Raw genomic sequence first — 15156 nt, forward strand, 5'->3', positions numbered from 1 at the left:
TAACATTCTGAAAGCTAGCTGGATAGTTTCCTAACATGAAAGAATAAAAAGTCTCTGTTAGGATTTGAACCCACAGCATTGAGGGGTAAGTGGTTTGAAGTCAAGGACCTTAACCACTCAGCCATGGATGCCACCTGAATCACAGAGTCTTAATACCAAAGCCAGAAGCTTTACTTGATTGTACTGTGTTAGATCCGTCAATCAGGTGAATATATGAACATTGTATTAACATTTCTCTCAATATCTCAAATCTCAATAAAAATGTTTATATCATTTACATTGTATTGTGTACTTTTCCCTACAAGATTTTATAACATGCATACTGAATAAGGCAAAATATGCATGCACATATTATTTTCAAATTTTACCACTGAATATTGATTTTGAAAAGTGTTGCATTCTTTGATCCTTGGATTTTTATTCTATTTGGATAGTGAATCTAATTTACATTTAACAAATCCTTTCATATTAATGAAAATATGTCTTTGGTATTTCTTTGAAATTTATGCAAAAAAAAGTCTGAAAGATCTTTTAGATAAGCAGTACAACCTTTGATCAAAGCAAATCTACTAAAATCAAAGCAGGTAAAACAACAACTGCTGCCTGTAAGAAAGATAGCCCGATTATTCTCAGTGCTTGATATTAAAACTAGGACCTGAACAATATAGAAATTCCAAAGGGGAAAATTATATCCAAAATCCACAATATTTAATTGCATGTATTTTCATCCCAAGTCCATTCTAGAATTTTTAAATTTTGATAGTGACCTGCAAAAACAATCCTGAAAACATGTGCCAAGTTTTATGTGAATATGTTTACAAGGGGTGGATACTGATCTTGCATGTTCTAAGTTTACAAAGGGCTATTATTCAAGCAAAATACATGTATGTATTAGATATGGGTCTTGGTAAGTGATCTTCAATAATGGTCTATAAGATAAGTGCACCATTTTAGACTAATTTTGCAGTAGTTATAGAGATTAATACTGCAACAAAAAACTTGAACCAAGAATTTATTTAGTTCACAAAGGCACTAAAAATTACGCTTCAGTGACTGACCATGGACAGTGACCTCTAACTGAGACCTAAAGGTCATAATTTCAAGCAAATACTTTTAGTGGTTGATGAGATACAAAACTGCACATGAAGTTGCATGCAAAACAGGAATTTTTGAGAGAAATTATTCAGTCAAAATCCATGCTAAAGTTATGATTCTTGATCAATAACCTTCAGATCCTGAAGACACATGTGGAGTTTCAAATAGTGATGAAGATTACTCTTGCACACAAAACTGAAAATTTGTAAGTTCACAAAGTGCTATAATTCAATCAAAATCCATGCAAGAGTTATGGACCTTGGAAAATGACCTTCAATTGTGATGTAAAGTTTCAGGTAGACTCTAAAAAAAATGAAAACCAGCCTAAATTGGTGCAATGTGGATTTGATATGAACTGTTCAGATTCTGAAAATGGTTACAAGGCTATATGGGTTGTGATATGGATTTGATATGAAACTTTTGGACTTTAGAAATAAAATGTGTGGCGACTTTTTTGAACTCTGGAAATGAAAACGAGGCTAAATTGATAACATTTAAGATCCAATAATGATTTCTATTTAAACACCACATGGTTTAAATGCTGAAAGTAAAATGCTGAAAGTATACTGGTAGTTATATTTAGAAAGGTATGAAATAGAAATGAATACTTAAAGTTACCCATTGCATTGCTGTTTAACAAGAAAACTCCATGGGAGTTGCCATCATCTTCCATACATGTGTAGAATGGATGTACACCATACAAGTTAGCTTGATTCTAAAATCAGAAAATAGTATCATTATAAATGTACACATCATAAAAGGTAACTATTTACTATTTACTATTAACTATTTAACAAGCATGAAACTTAAAAAGAAAGTCTGCAACAAAGATGTGTGCCTTGCAAGGTTCAAGACAATCTACTTGATGTCAATCCATACATGTCAGGTGACTTAGAGCAACCAAAAAATATATCTGAGATACAGCTTACATAAGTAACATTCATGTATCATGATTAATAATGAAGCCTTTATAGTATATAATGCTATATTATTGTCAAACCAATACTACAGTTTATCTCCAGAAAAGACTATAGACATATATAAAACATGTAAATAAAGAACATTGGGGAAAATACATGTATCTGGTTGGGTTTTAAGTGGCACCAACACAATATAGGTCATATGGTGACTTTCCAGCTTTACCGGTAGAGGAAGACCTCAGGTGCCCTTCTCATACACAAACACCCACCTGAAGAGAACCACTTACATTCCACAAGCTAGCTGAATAATTTCCCCTCATGAGAGAATCAGAAGTCCCTGTCGAGATTCAAACTCATAGCAGTGAATGGCAAGTGGTTTGAAGTCAACAACCTAAAAAACTAGGCCACAGACACCCCCTGACATGCACATACTGAAGCTTAACAAATGATACATACCAAACAATTTTATGATATGTTCAAATATCAATAATTACCCAGTGTGATGTAGGTTGGTCCCTGGCAAACATAGGCCAGGTTGTAGTTGTGCTTAAGTTATGTCTAAATGTATCATGAAGATTTTCACCAAATCCATACACATCTTCTGATGGTAACTTGGTACTGATCTGCAGGAACTGGTCAGACAATACCAGACCACCAACACCAGTATCCCAACTGAAATATAAATAAGAATGCCGTATTGCTGCTTAAAATATATGTTATTGTATTTTTTGTGTGCAACAGTAGATTTCTATTAACATTCATAAATTGCAAGTTCTCAATAAGAATAATTATGTGAATATCAGAAAATCAAATAGGAATACATAGTTACTAATAATAGTTCCAGATTTATTTTCCTATGAATTTGACTCTATCTTTGGCTTAAATATGTTGTTATCAAATCAAATATATAGTTTTTCTAATGATACACCTCCGTATCAAATATAACATACAATAACTGTACAATACAACATTTATTGGAACAGTCAAAGACAATACAATATGTCTCCATCATAATAATGCATAACAGTACAGTGCCAAACAGAAAGTTCATGTCCTCTCATCAAATAAAGCACATCAAATGTTGCGAGTAACCCTTAGCCTTCTGTAACCTTGAGTGATCACCCTTTGCCACCAGTAGAGAGCCAGACCTATCTTTCTTGTAATCTGACCAGGCACTTTACTATTGGTAGCTCAATGTTTTAAAATATTGATATTGGAATCCCCTAGTTTTTGTATGGACTGCACCGACTATAAAAGATGGGTAATTCCATTTCAAACATTTAGCATGTTAAGAGGTGTAAACTAAGTTTAAATATGTACCAATAGGAGTAACAGCAGCATTGTTTTGCTATTATATATATATAATCACACAAAAAATCAGGACTCAAACCAAAGGTCCAATTTGCTAACCACTACACCACAGCATATGGCATGAAAAATTGGCATATTATATAACAAACATAGTAACTGGCAACATGTTATTGTGTCAATAGAAAAAATAGATCTGTTATACTTACAGAACTCTTCCTGTTGATTTTCTGATAATTTGGAAGGCAAATGTACTGTTTGATGTGATCTTAATCTCATATTTTGCTGATTTTGGTTTTTCCTCTGGTAGGTTCACTTCTAATGGGACTTTGTAACGATTAAACACTGGGTCATCAAACTGGAATCAAATTTATATTATACAGAAAATAGTTATATCAAATAATGCAATAATATACAAAATATGAAAAACAAAATCAACAGGGAAGAGTGGCATTCAATGTATGCCTCCCCCACACAGGGCCACATGCAAGAAGCTCAGCAGGACACCAAATAGGACAGAGCAATGTCAGTTTTAAAACTCAAATGGTTTTATATTAATAATAATTTAGGTTGAATTCTGCACAAAAATAGATTGCTCACAGAACAATTTCACCTCAAGTGTTAATATATTATGTTATATCATACACTTCATCTTCTGATAAAAGCACTATTAAAATAAAATCTATACTTATCTATACCTAGAGGTCACAACTTCAACAACAATAATGTAAGTTTAGCTATTTAGACAGGCTACCTTCCAAAAAACATATTTCATATAAAATGGTATGCGTATCTTTTTAAGAAAGTAATGAATAGGAGGGCAGAGGAATTCCAATAAAATTTGATTTTTGTCAGAAAGCTTCTGAGATTTATGAATGAAAAGTACAAATGTATAGTCCAATTATACAAAGAGTGTTAAAAGGGGAAAAGGTGCCATGTTAGTCAAGGTGTCCTGCCTCTTAACCAAGGGATCATGCATTCAAACAAATGCGTTTCAAAGAAGAGAACTCAGGAGTGCCTCAAAAAAGCTTCAATTACCACAATTAACAAAGGCTTGCATGTTTATTCTGAATATTAAAGGTTTTAACCCTTACTATTCAAAATATCTTTAACTGATTTGTCCATCATTCAATCTTGATAAAACCATTGATCATTTTTAATGATTGAGTAACGAACAGTGCAGGTGATGATTCAAAGGTGCAGCACGGAGGTATGGGGAGATATATAATGGCATCCAGCAGGCTAAGGTTTAAAGACAAGGAATCACTTTCAATTAATTAAGAGTTGCATTGTTATTTACTTATTCAATACATATATGGAAGTAACAACGATAATTATTGTTTATTCTCCCTAAGTTATATATCTTTAAAATCGACAGGTATTACATTTTATTAACAACTTTAAACTAAATAACAACCTCTTTAAAACCTTTATCTGTGACAAAAACACTTCAAATGTTCTCTTAAACAAAGGCATAACCTCCCAATCTTCGCAATCAAAAATATTTATCAAAGGACACTGCAGGGTTTGTCCCCGACCATGTAGATGGATTTAGATAGGAAAAACAAGCAATATCTTGTCAAAAAAGATAAATCCAAATTGGTGTGTTTTACTTAAAAATGTTGATAACAGATATAAAGTATAAATGTATCGTTTTATAGGGATTTATGGCATGGGATTGTTTTCACCCGCTAAGTAAAAACAGTCTACTCTTGTTTGTCTTTAAATATCACATTATGTCATGTATGACCGATATGTAAATCTTACAGTAAAACCATTTGAAATTAGAACAAGGCAGTCTGAAGTACAGCTAAATCCTCTTCCGCAGTAGACATGAATGTGTACTTCTTGACTTTTACCCAACCATAACCATGATGTTGTGCCATGCATATCATAAGCACATTTGCTCATCACAAAAGTCTGTTAATTAACTTCCATATTCAGAAGGATACCTTTGAAGACACTCTTAATTTGTTTAAATTTTTAGGTCAAGGTCTTGGTGACCATGGATAATTTTAGACTTCATTTATTAACAAGTTTCTTACACATTTGGTAGTATCATGTTTTAGGCAAAATTGCTGTTCCATGGGCTCTAGTGGAATACTTTGATTGTGACTCTAATGTATTATTTGTTACACATTTCATGTTTACAAATCATTCAGGTGAGAATTTAAAGACTGCTGGTTTTGTTATAATGTTGACCTTGAAGGTAGCCACCAAGTTGTTGCTTCCTGTAGGTGATGATAGTGATCATTTGTGCCAATATAATTACAAAATTTTCGAGTTTAAAAGTTCTGAAGAGGGCACAAAATTGTTGTTCTGCTAAGTTATCATAAAAACATTGCAGCAGTTTAAATGTTAAGGAGCAGACACAAAATGTAGACTTTTTAACACGTGACCTTTAACTGATTTCAGACATTTTATGAAATGCAGCCCCTGTTGATATGAAGCGGTAATTTTTCTATGTAGTGCTATACTGCAGAGGTTACACTGTATCTCATGATTATAGTCTGATCATTTTGCTCAAACACTTTGTAAGAACATTTATATGCCAGTAGTTCTTATGAATATGATCACTTACATGTGTTTTGTTTATTTTGACAAAAATGTTAGCATAATGAAAAAAATAAAAAATACAATGTCAAAAAATACAATGTCAAAGAAAAGGTAAGAAAACGACCTCTACCATGGACAAAAAGTTTTTAAGCATGATTAATTGAAAAAGAACCAAATACTTGACAGACATATATGTATCATAACAACCACTTTAATAGTTTAGAATGCAAGATAATAATATCATATTCTAAAAGCTTATGATTGATATATGATAACTTAATATACTGGAAACAAAGGAATGTGCTTCCTGGATGTAATTTAGAATAAGAGCATTAGATAAGACATCTTATACAGAAAAATTAACCTATTTATCTTAAGTTTCTGATCAATGCACTCAATATTTATTTATAACTAGAAAGATAACACAATATACAAGGCTCTATTGCAGGAACCTTTTAATTCTTTGATTGTTAGGTTACAAGCCTGCCTGAATTGCCAAAGTCAATTGATTTAAGATCTTGCAGATGTCAATGGACTTAAATGACCTTGCCAATGTCAATGGACTAACATGACCTTGACAATATCAATGGACTTAAATGACATTGCCAATGTCAATGAACTTAGATGATCTTGCCAATATCAATGGATTTACATGACATCAGCAATATCAATGGACTTAAATGACCTTGCCAATGTCAATGAACTTAGATGACCTTGCCAATATCAATGGATTTACATGACATCAGCAATATCAATGGCCTAAGATGACCTTGTTAATATCGATGGACTGAGATGACTTTGTTAATGTCAATGGACTTACATGACATTGTCAATATTCATGACACTTTGATGAGATTGACAATGTCAATGGACTAAGATGACATTGCAAATTTCAATGTGACATAATATTAGCCAATGTAATCAAATAAGAACTACAATAAACTTATATGATGCTGATATTTAAAGTTTAGTGAATATTTAATCAAAAAGAATACATATAAACTAGCTCCAGCTGTTTAATGGGGGCAGGGTTAAGTATTTAGCAAACAATTCAAACATTTATTAGATAACCTATCTTTCAATGTTATCTTAAATATAAATCTTATGTTATCTAGCACATAGTTCTCAGATAACATAAATAATCCTAAGATTTTGAAGAAGTTTACAATAATTTAAACAGAATTATATCATTTATTTTCACCAAATCTCAAGTGGCATGCACTAAAAGTTGATTGTTTTAAATGAATGTGTAAATCTTCATGTATCCTTTCAATTAACTTTCAAGTATATTTTACAGAACCTGTGGCTTCCTGCATTAACAGAATAATGCTTGCAAAACATCTTATTCTACACAATTTCAACTTTCTTATTCTGCTAAACAAAGACAGGTCTACACATACATTTAACCTGTAATATATTCATTAATGAATGAATTATTTTCCTGCAATTATGACATTACAAGTTAATGGACAGAATATAAGAATGTTATTATGATATCATTGTGACATCACAATTTGATAAATGGAATATTTGTATGCAATTATGACATCACACTTTCAGTGCTGGAACATTTGCATTTCATAATGACATCACAATTTAAAAAATGGAACATTTGCATGTCATAATGACAACACAATTTGAAAAATGGAACATTTGCATGTCATAATGACATCACAACTTGAAAGATGGAACATTTGCATGTCATAATGACATCACAACTTGAAAGATGGAACATTTGCATGTCATAATGACATCACAACTTGAAAGATGGAACATTTGCATGTCATAACATCATCAGTTGATAAGTGGAACATTTTCATGTTCTCATGACATCACAATTTGATGGCTGGAACATTTGCATGCCATTATAAAATACATGTATATATATATGACATCACTTAACTAATGATTTAAATGCTGCCAAAAGGTTTTCAATACATTTCTATCAATCTCCTCCTAATGATTATGCAAGAAATTTAAAAAAAGAATTTAAGTTCTAAAGGTGTTGCTATACATGTACTTTCTAGTTGATCTTTCTTGAGGATGCACTAAATCATGGGTCTTTTCTAAAGTTATAAATCAACAGACTTTGAAAAATGTCTAGAAATATGAAAGTCTTTATATATAAAAAAGAAATGTGTCTGACAATGAGTTAATATTTTTACAACCTCTTCACTTTTAAATAATGAATTAAAAGAACAATCATAAATGCAATTATCACTGCACCATAGAATCATGAGAATATCTGGGACAAGATTAACATCAGTTTAGTATTGTTGATAAATACATATACGAGGGTTGTTCAAAAAGTAATAGGACTAAGAGTCTTATGTCTCCATATTCCATTAGATTTTAAATATTTTCATATCCACGGCAATAGATAATTGTTTTCTACAACTTTAGCATAAGTTTATTGAATTATTGCGCTAAACGCGTGTTCCCCGTGATATTAAATAACCATGGTAACACGCACCCGGCGCAGCGCATCAAAAATATTTTGACGCTAATTTGTACTTTCAGTTTATTCATAATATGTTGTCTTTTCCCCCTAATATTTCACCAACACATTTTATCATATTAAAGTGTCATGTTGTCCAAATTTGACGTCATTCAGACAAGAAATCGCTAAACTATAACGTTTTGAACTGCAGTGATAATCACGTTAAATGTAGAAAAATGACGTTGAAAAACTTAAAATGTGTACGATCATTAAATTTTGCCAAACAGATAGGCCCTACTCCTTCAGCTACGTATGAAAAGATTAAATTTTTAAAGAACAATAATTGGGCAATTAGGACACTCGTTTTCAGCTGGAGAAAGCAGTTCAAAGACGGTAAATATGAGATCACAGACACGAAAGGGCTAGGGAGAAAGCGGAAAATTGACGGACGTTAGAGACGTTAATTGCAATAGCGCTACAAAAGTATCAGTATACAGTCCGCGAACTGTCCGGCATGTTTGATGTTTGCATCGGGTATACTGTTTCAGTTCTAAGAAAATTATTGAATAGGGGAAATTTGTTTTAAACACTATTTTATTTTATAAGATATATATATGTGTGTGTGTGTGTGTGTGTTATCATTGAATAAATTTGATAATGATACGTGGTAATGATCGGTATCAATTTTTCTCGATTTCGTTTAATAAATGATAGCATGTGCTCAGAAGAAGAGAATATTTTTCAATTAATAAGCATTTTTAATTTACTGTACATAATCATATTGTTTTAAGAATGTAAGATGGCATGTGCAAATAAATGATATAAATCATTTTGTCAGAATACTCAAAATCACGAGATCAAACCGAAAGTTGCCGGCCACCGGGCATGTTTCGAATAAAGAAATGAAAATGTGATTGCTTTTTTCGCTACATCTCCACAGATGAGTTCTGGTTATAGTTACATGATTCAAGCACTTAGAACATTGTGGAGAATAATTTCAGAAAGAATGACGCTGTTTACATTTTGAATTTATTTTGCGACGTCATGAACGTCATTTATTTAACAATTAGCGTGCGCCGGGTCGCGTACCCCTTGTCATTTGTAAGTTGTACAGAATTGTTGTTTTTAAACATATTGTATTGATTTTGTCACTGTATATAGAGGACAAATTCCGATATTCGATTTTTGTAAACTCGTGTACGTAGATGAAAAAATGTGAACAGTAGAGCTGCAGTCCTATTACTTTTTGAACACCCCTCGTACTGTATATAACATTTGTAAGTTGTACTTAAGTACATGCTAGGTTTTCGGTACGGCTGTTTACTTTGTATATAACTAAATAAGACTCTAATTATTGCAAATCTTTTAGGCCTAAAATAAAATATTGTTTGTTTCATCTTCTTCTACCTAGAAGCAGAGTCTGTCAATGAGAATCACTTGTTTATATCTGTCTCTTGTATTTCTATTGTAAATATACAAAATGTGATATTAAAATGTTGAATTAAACTTTTGAATTTTGGTTCTTAACTTCAAACTAAAATTTTAAGAAAGATAGAAGAATATACATATTATCATTAAATATATTCAAGACAAGAGTTACCCTACCTTATTAAATTAATACAATTTTACAACAAGAGTTACCTTTCCTTAAAAAATTAATTGAATTTTACAACAAAAGTTGCCTTTTCCTTGAAAAAAATGAAATTTTGCACCATGAGTTACCTTTTCCTTGAAAAAAATTAAATTTTGCAACAAGAGATACCTTTTCTTTGAATTTACAACAAGAGTTACTTTTGTTTTTTAAATAATTTTGCAACTACAGTTACCTTTTCCTTGATTTTTTTTATAAAATTTTACAACAGGCGTCACCTTTCCTTGAGAATATGAATAAAATTTTAGAATAAGACTAAAAAAGTGTTGAAGCACCACATTAAATACCGTAGTGCTAAAATGATTAAATGCTAAGATCTCACCTATTTCAACCTGCCAAAATGCACTTTAAGACAGCTAATTCATCTCTTCACATCAATTTATATATGACTATGAATGAAAAAGTGGAATTGCCAAAAAAGAAATATTTTTCTACTTGTGATCATGATTTCTCGCGTCTAGAGGTACTGTCAAACACTGAAGCGTGTTAAATTCAAAATTTTACAACAAGAGTTACTTTTCCTTATTTTATAAAAAAAAGTTATATCCTTGTGTATTGCTTTCTGCAGTCAGAAATGGAGCAACTTATATCAACCTTTATTTCAGCACGGCTTTAACTTGCAACAGTGAGCCGTTGAAACAGATGCTATATAAATAACATTTAAGAACAGTCATAATTTACCACTAGTAATTTCCTTATTCAGTTTAATTATATTCTATATTGAGACGAAACTTGAAACTGAGTTATGGCCCTTAATCTCCCTCCTTATCTAAAAGTACTTATTTATAGAATGTTTAGAGGGCATTATTTGAACTCAAACTTACCATAGGTAAGTAACAACAATAAAAATATATTAGAGTTTACCCAAAAAGCATTAATTTAATGCAATGAGAGGGAAACAAGAATTTTCTTTGAAAAATGATTAGATATTTTCTCTGAATAATCAAACTATCAAAGACATTCAGCAATCATGTTCTTTCATATTGTTTTTCAGCTTAAATACCAAAAAAATAAATAAAACAAAAATATCTAAAAATCGGCAATAATAAGCACTTACTGTGAAGCGAATCATATTGTCTCCCCTCATTTCTACATTGAAAACTGCTGTATCTAAATCACTGCCAAAAGGCCCATCTACTTTCTTCTCCAAATTTACACGGAACCCTAGATTGGTGTTTTCATAACGAGCTGCCCTATACCCCTGGCCTGGCTTGAAATAACATACTGGAATTCCTGCAATGCCAGAATCTGAGTATACACATCTACGTCTGGTGCAGAGTTCCGGTGTTGCCTTAACAACCCCACCATGTGCTTCCGGTATACAATCAATTCTCTTATACAATTCTTGAATGTCTGGTTTTTCAGTTGTTTTTGATGTTGTTGCTGCAGTACCTTTGGTTGTTACAGTAACAACCGGAGCTCCGGTTGTAACTTTACCGCCTGTTTGTGCGTCCAATTTTCCATCCGACGCTGTATCATCCTTACCGGTAAAATAAACACTTACACCAATTACAGCACCAATTAGTAAAAGAACCAGTAAAATCCAGCACAGTCTCTCCCGTGAACAGCTTTTAGGTTTCTCCTCACCTATAACCACAGGTGAAGCAGACTCCTCAAACCTATAAAACTTGTCATCAGACATTTTCACCAATTTTTAATAACTGTGGAAATTTATAACCTGAATCTCTTAATTTTTATTTATTTATACTAGATCTATATTATTCATGTTATAACAATTACTGTAAATGTCATAAATCTACCATTCAAGTTTTTCTAATCACAAGTCATTTTCTGCACCATAATCCAGTCACATGTAACAACAGAAAATTATTATTTATCAAAATGATTTTTTTTTTTTTTTTTTTTTTTTGGTTAAAACAATACAGCACAGGTTGACTGGTCGGCAGTTTTCTCCTGTAAAGAAATAAGAGAGGATATATCACTACTAACACAACTACTACTACTGTATGATAAGAATGATAACAGGCCTGGATCAAAAATAATCTTAGATAGTAATGGGCATGCCCTCTTTAAAGTTGGAACAGTCCATTGTTAAATTTAAAGGGTTTCATGATAATTTTGGGTTAAATCATACATTAACAGATTATTAATCATATAATTCATTAATTATTCAATATTATGATTATCAATTTTTATTTTAATCATTTACAGATTGAACAAACTGAGAAATGGAAAGCACAGAGTCTGCGGGGCATAGGAAAATAGACTTACTCTGGAATTAAGAATATTTGAGATTTTCCCAGCTAATAACGTAGGTACCAACAAACTTTTAAAGTAACATCTTCGAAAATAAGCAAAACAGACTGACAAATCATTTGGGATGGATAGTGCACCGTGAAGCTATAATGGTAAAAGTTAGTTTGTACCTACAGATCACCTTGGAAAAACCAAAATTTGCCAAGTTCCAGATAACGTCTATATTTTCATTATTAGCAGTACAGTTTAAAATGTGATTCGGATTATTCTATGTCAGCTATTATAATGTACAGACTATTTGAGCCCCGCTACCACAAAACCAACATAGTGGGTTTGTGACCTGCATGGATCCAGACCAGCCTGCACATCTGATCAGGATCCATGCTGTTCGCTGACCAATTCTATTACAAATAGAGAAACTGATAGCGAACAGCATGGATCCTGATCAGACTGCGCGGATGTGCAGGCTGGTCTGGATCCATGCTGGTCGCAAACCCATTATGTTTGTTTTGTCGTGACGCGGCTCATTTATTGAGGTATTATCAAACATCAGAATGACAGCTGCTTATGTTAGAAACACAGAAATTCATTAAACATCACATTATAAAATAAACAAAATAACTGCAACATCCTTAATTAAACATGAATCGGTTTATTGCAGTTTGTCGACTGATCTAATCTATGTTTTCTTATAAAACTGTTACATAATATTTTAAGTTGTTTATAATTTTGTTTGTATCATTTTACTTTTCATGTGCTTCCAATGCAATCAAACTAAAAAAAAAAATAATATAACTCAACCAAAAAATTACGGAGCCCCTAAGGTGACATTCTCGACACTTTTCCCCCGGCATTTAATTCGTTTTTACGAAATATTAATTCGTAAATACGAAATATCAATTCGTTTTTACGAAATATTAATTCGTTTTTACGAAATATTATTTCGTAATTACGAAATATTAATTCGTAAAAACAAAATGTTATTTCGTAATTACGAAATATCAATTCGTTTTTACGAAATATTAATTCGTATTTACGAAATATTAATTCGTTTTTACGAAATGTTATTTCGTAATTACGAAATATTATTTCGTAATTACGAAATATTAATTCGTAAAAACGAAATGTTATTTCGTAATTACGAAATATCAATTCGTTTTTACGAAATATTAATTCGTATTTACGAAATATTAATTCGTTTTTACGAAATGTTATTTCGTAATTACGAAATATTATTTCGTAATTACGAAATATTATTTCGTTATTACGAAATATTAATTCGTAAAAACGAAATGTTATTTCGTAATTACGAAATATTATTTCGTAATTACGAAATATTATTTCGTTATTACGAAATATTAATTCGTAAAAACGAAATGTTATTTCGTAATTACGAAATATTTACGAAATCTTATTTAAGGTCATTTTGAGCTTGATAAAGAACCTATTAATCTCACAAATGGGTCATTTACATGCCTTGATCAACTTTGCGATTATGAGCCGAATGGTTCTCAAGTTATTATATTTATGTGAACAGGGTTTTTGAGTGAGAAGTCATTCTCTATCCAAAATGGTCTTTTTTCCCCATTGTCAAATACATGTTCCTATCAGCAATGTTTTAATGTTTGAGACAATCTTTTACGACATGTATCTTTAAAACAGAAACATGCCATATTATTCCGTTCTTTTATCATATACATTAGTAAAACTAATGGGACGGGGGGGGGGTTGGTCCAGACTTTCACTAATCTAATCAATTTAAAATAAATATTTCCTCACAATTTATTATAAGAAATGTCCGTGTTACGATTTGAAGCACAGGACCCCCATTTTAAGTAAATTTTCCTAGCGCGTGTACCATCACGGCTGTGGCTCAACGCTATTAACATGCGATTATTTTAATTTATGTACAATAGTGTAAAGTTAAAAAACTTGGGGAGAACAAAAATCACTATTTATATTGCATGTACATGCCTTATATTAAGTCAGGAACTTAGTTTTTGAGGCCTTATTTATAACTATTACCAAAACTCTTTGAAACGCTAGAAAAAATTTAATTCGTTTTTACGAAATATTATTTCGTATTTACGAATTATTATTTCGTAATTACGAAATAACATTTCGTTTTTACGAATTAATATTTCGTAATTACGAAATAATATTTCGTAATTACGAAATAATATTTCGTAAAAACGAATTAATATTTCGTAATTACAAATTAATATTTCGTAAATACGAAATAATATTTCGTAATTACGAATTAATATTTCGTAAAAACGAAATAATATTTCGTAATTACGAATTAATATTTCGTAAAAACGAAATAATATTTCGTAAAAACGAATTATTATTTCGTAATTACGAATTATTATTTCGTAAAAACGAATTAAATTCCGGGGAAAAAAGTGTGGAAAATGTCACCTTAGGGGCTCCGTAAAAAATAAATGAGTATTAACAAAACTAAATAAAATTAGAGAAAGACTTACCTTTGTATGGCAAAAAAAATCCTTGTCTCCCCTCAAGTTCTAAAAATAATATAAAAATGACTGAAAATAGAAATAAAGTTTTTTTAGGCTTATTCAGTAAGTCATATGTCTACCATTATATGCATAAATCAATCAATTTCGAAGTTCAACAGAGTAACTATAATGATATCAATTACTACTTAACATTAGAAATTAAGCGTTTTTGTAATAATGCTTTGATCTAAAACCTAAACCATTGAAGTAATTTTCTAAATAGTTTTTCCTAACAACAAGAAGCCAAATGTGTAAAACAACTCCCTAGCAACCCTTTATAACTGTTGTTATGAAAAATCATGACTGAGTCACTTAAAGGCAGATGATCAGCCCCTTAACAAAATGAAAAATTCATAAACAAAAATAAGTAGATAATTATCATTCCAGACAAGACATAACAAAAGCAGACGTAATATAATAATTTACAGATGTTTATCTTGTCTTGTGGTA

General features: G+C 31.2%; 1 protein-coding gene across 1 annotated transcript in view; it reads right to left on the reverse strand.

The window, feature by feature from the left end:
- The window catches only part of LOC132751942 (sucrase-isomaltase, intestinal-like), an 82843-nt gene extending 70988 nt beyond the window's left edge, over nt 1-11855 (reverse strand). The window contains exons 1-4 of the mRNA XM_060742163.1: nt 11028-11855; nt 3533-3681; nt 2510-2687; nt 1714-1810 (exon numbers count right to left, since the gene is read on the reverse strand). Coding sequence (XP_060598146.1) covers nt 1714-1810; nt 2510-2687; nt 3533-3681; nt 11028-11612 — 1009 coding nt within the window. The 5' untranslated portion in view covers nt 11613-11855. The remainder of the gene's footprint in view (nt 1-1713; nt 1811-2509; nt 2688-3532; nt 3682-11027) is intronic.
- Between the last annotated feature and the right edge of the window lie 3301 nt (nt 11856-15156).

The sequence above is a fragment of the Ruditapes philippinarum genome, unplaced genomic scaffold (assembly GCF_026571515.1).
Source record: "Ruditapes philippinarum isolate M1 unplaced genomic scaffold, ASM2657151v2 ctg222_1_1_1_1, whole genome shotgun sequence".
NCBI lineage: Eukaryota > Metazoa > Mollusca > Bivalvia > Venerida > Veneridae > Ruditapes > Ruditapes philippinarum.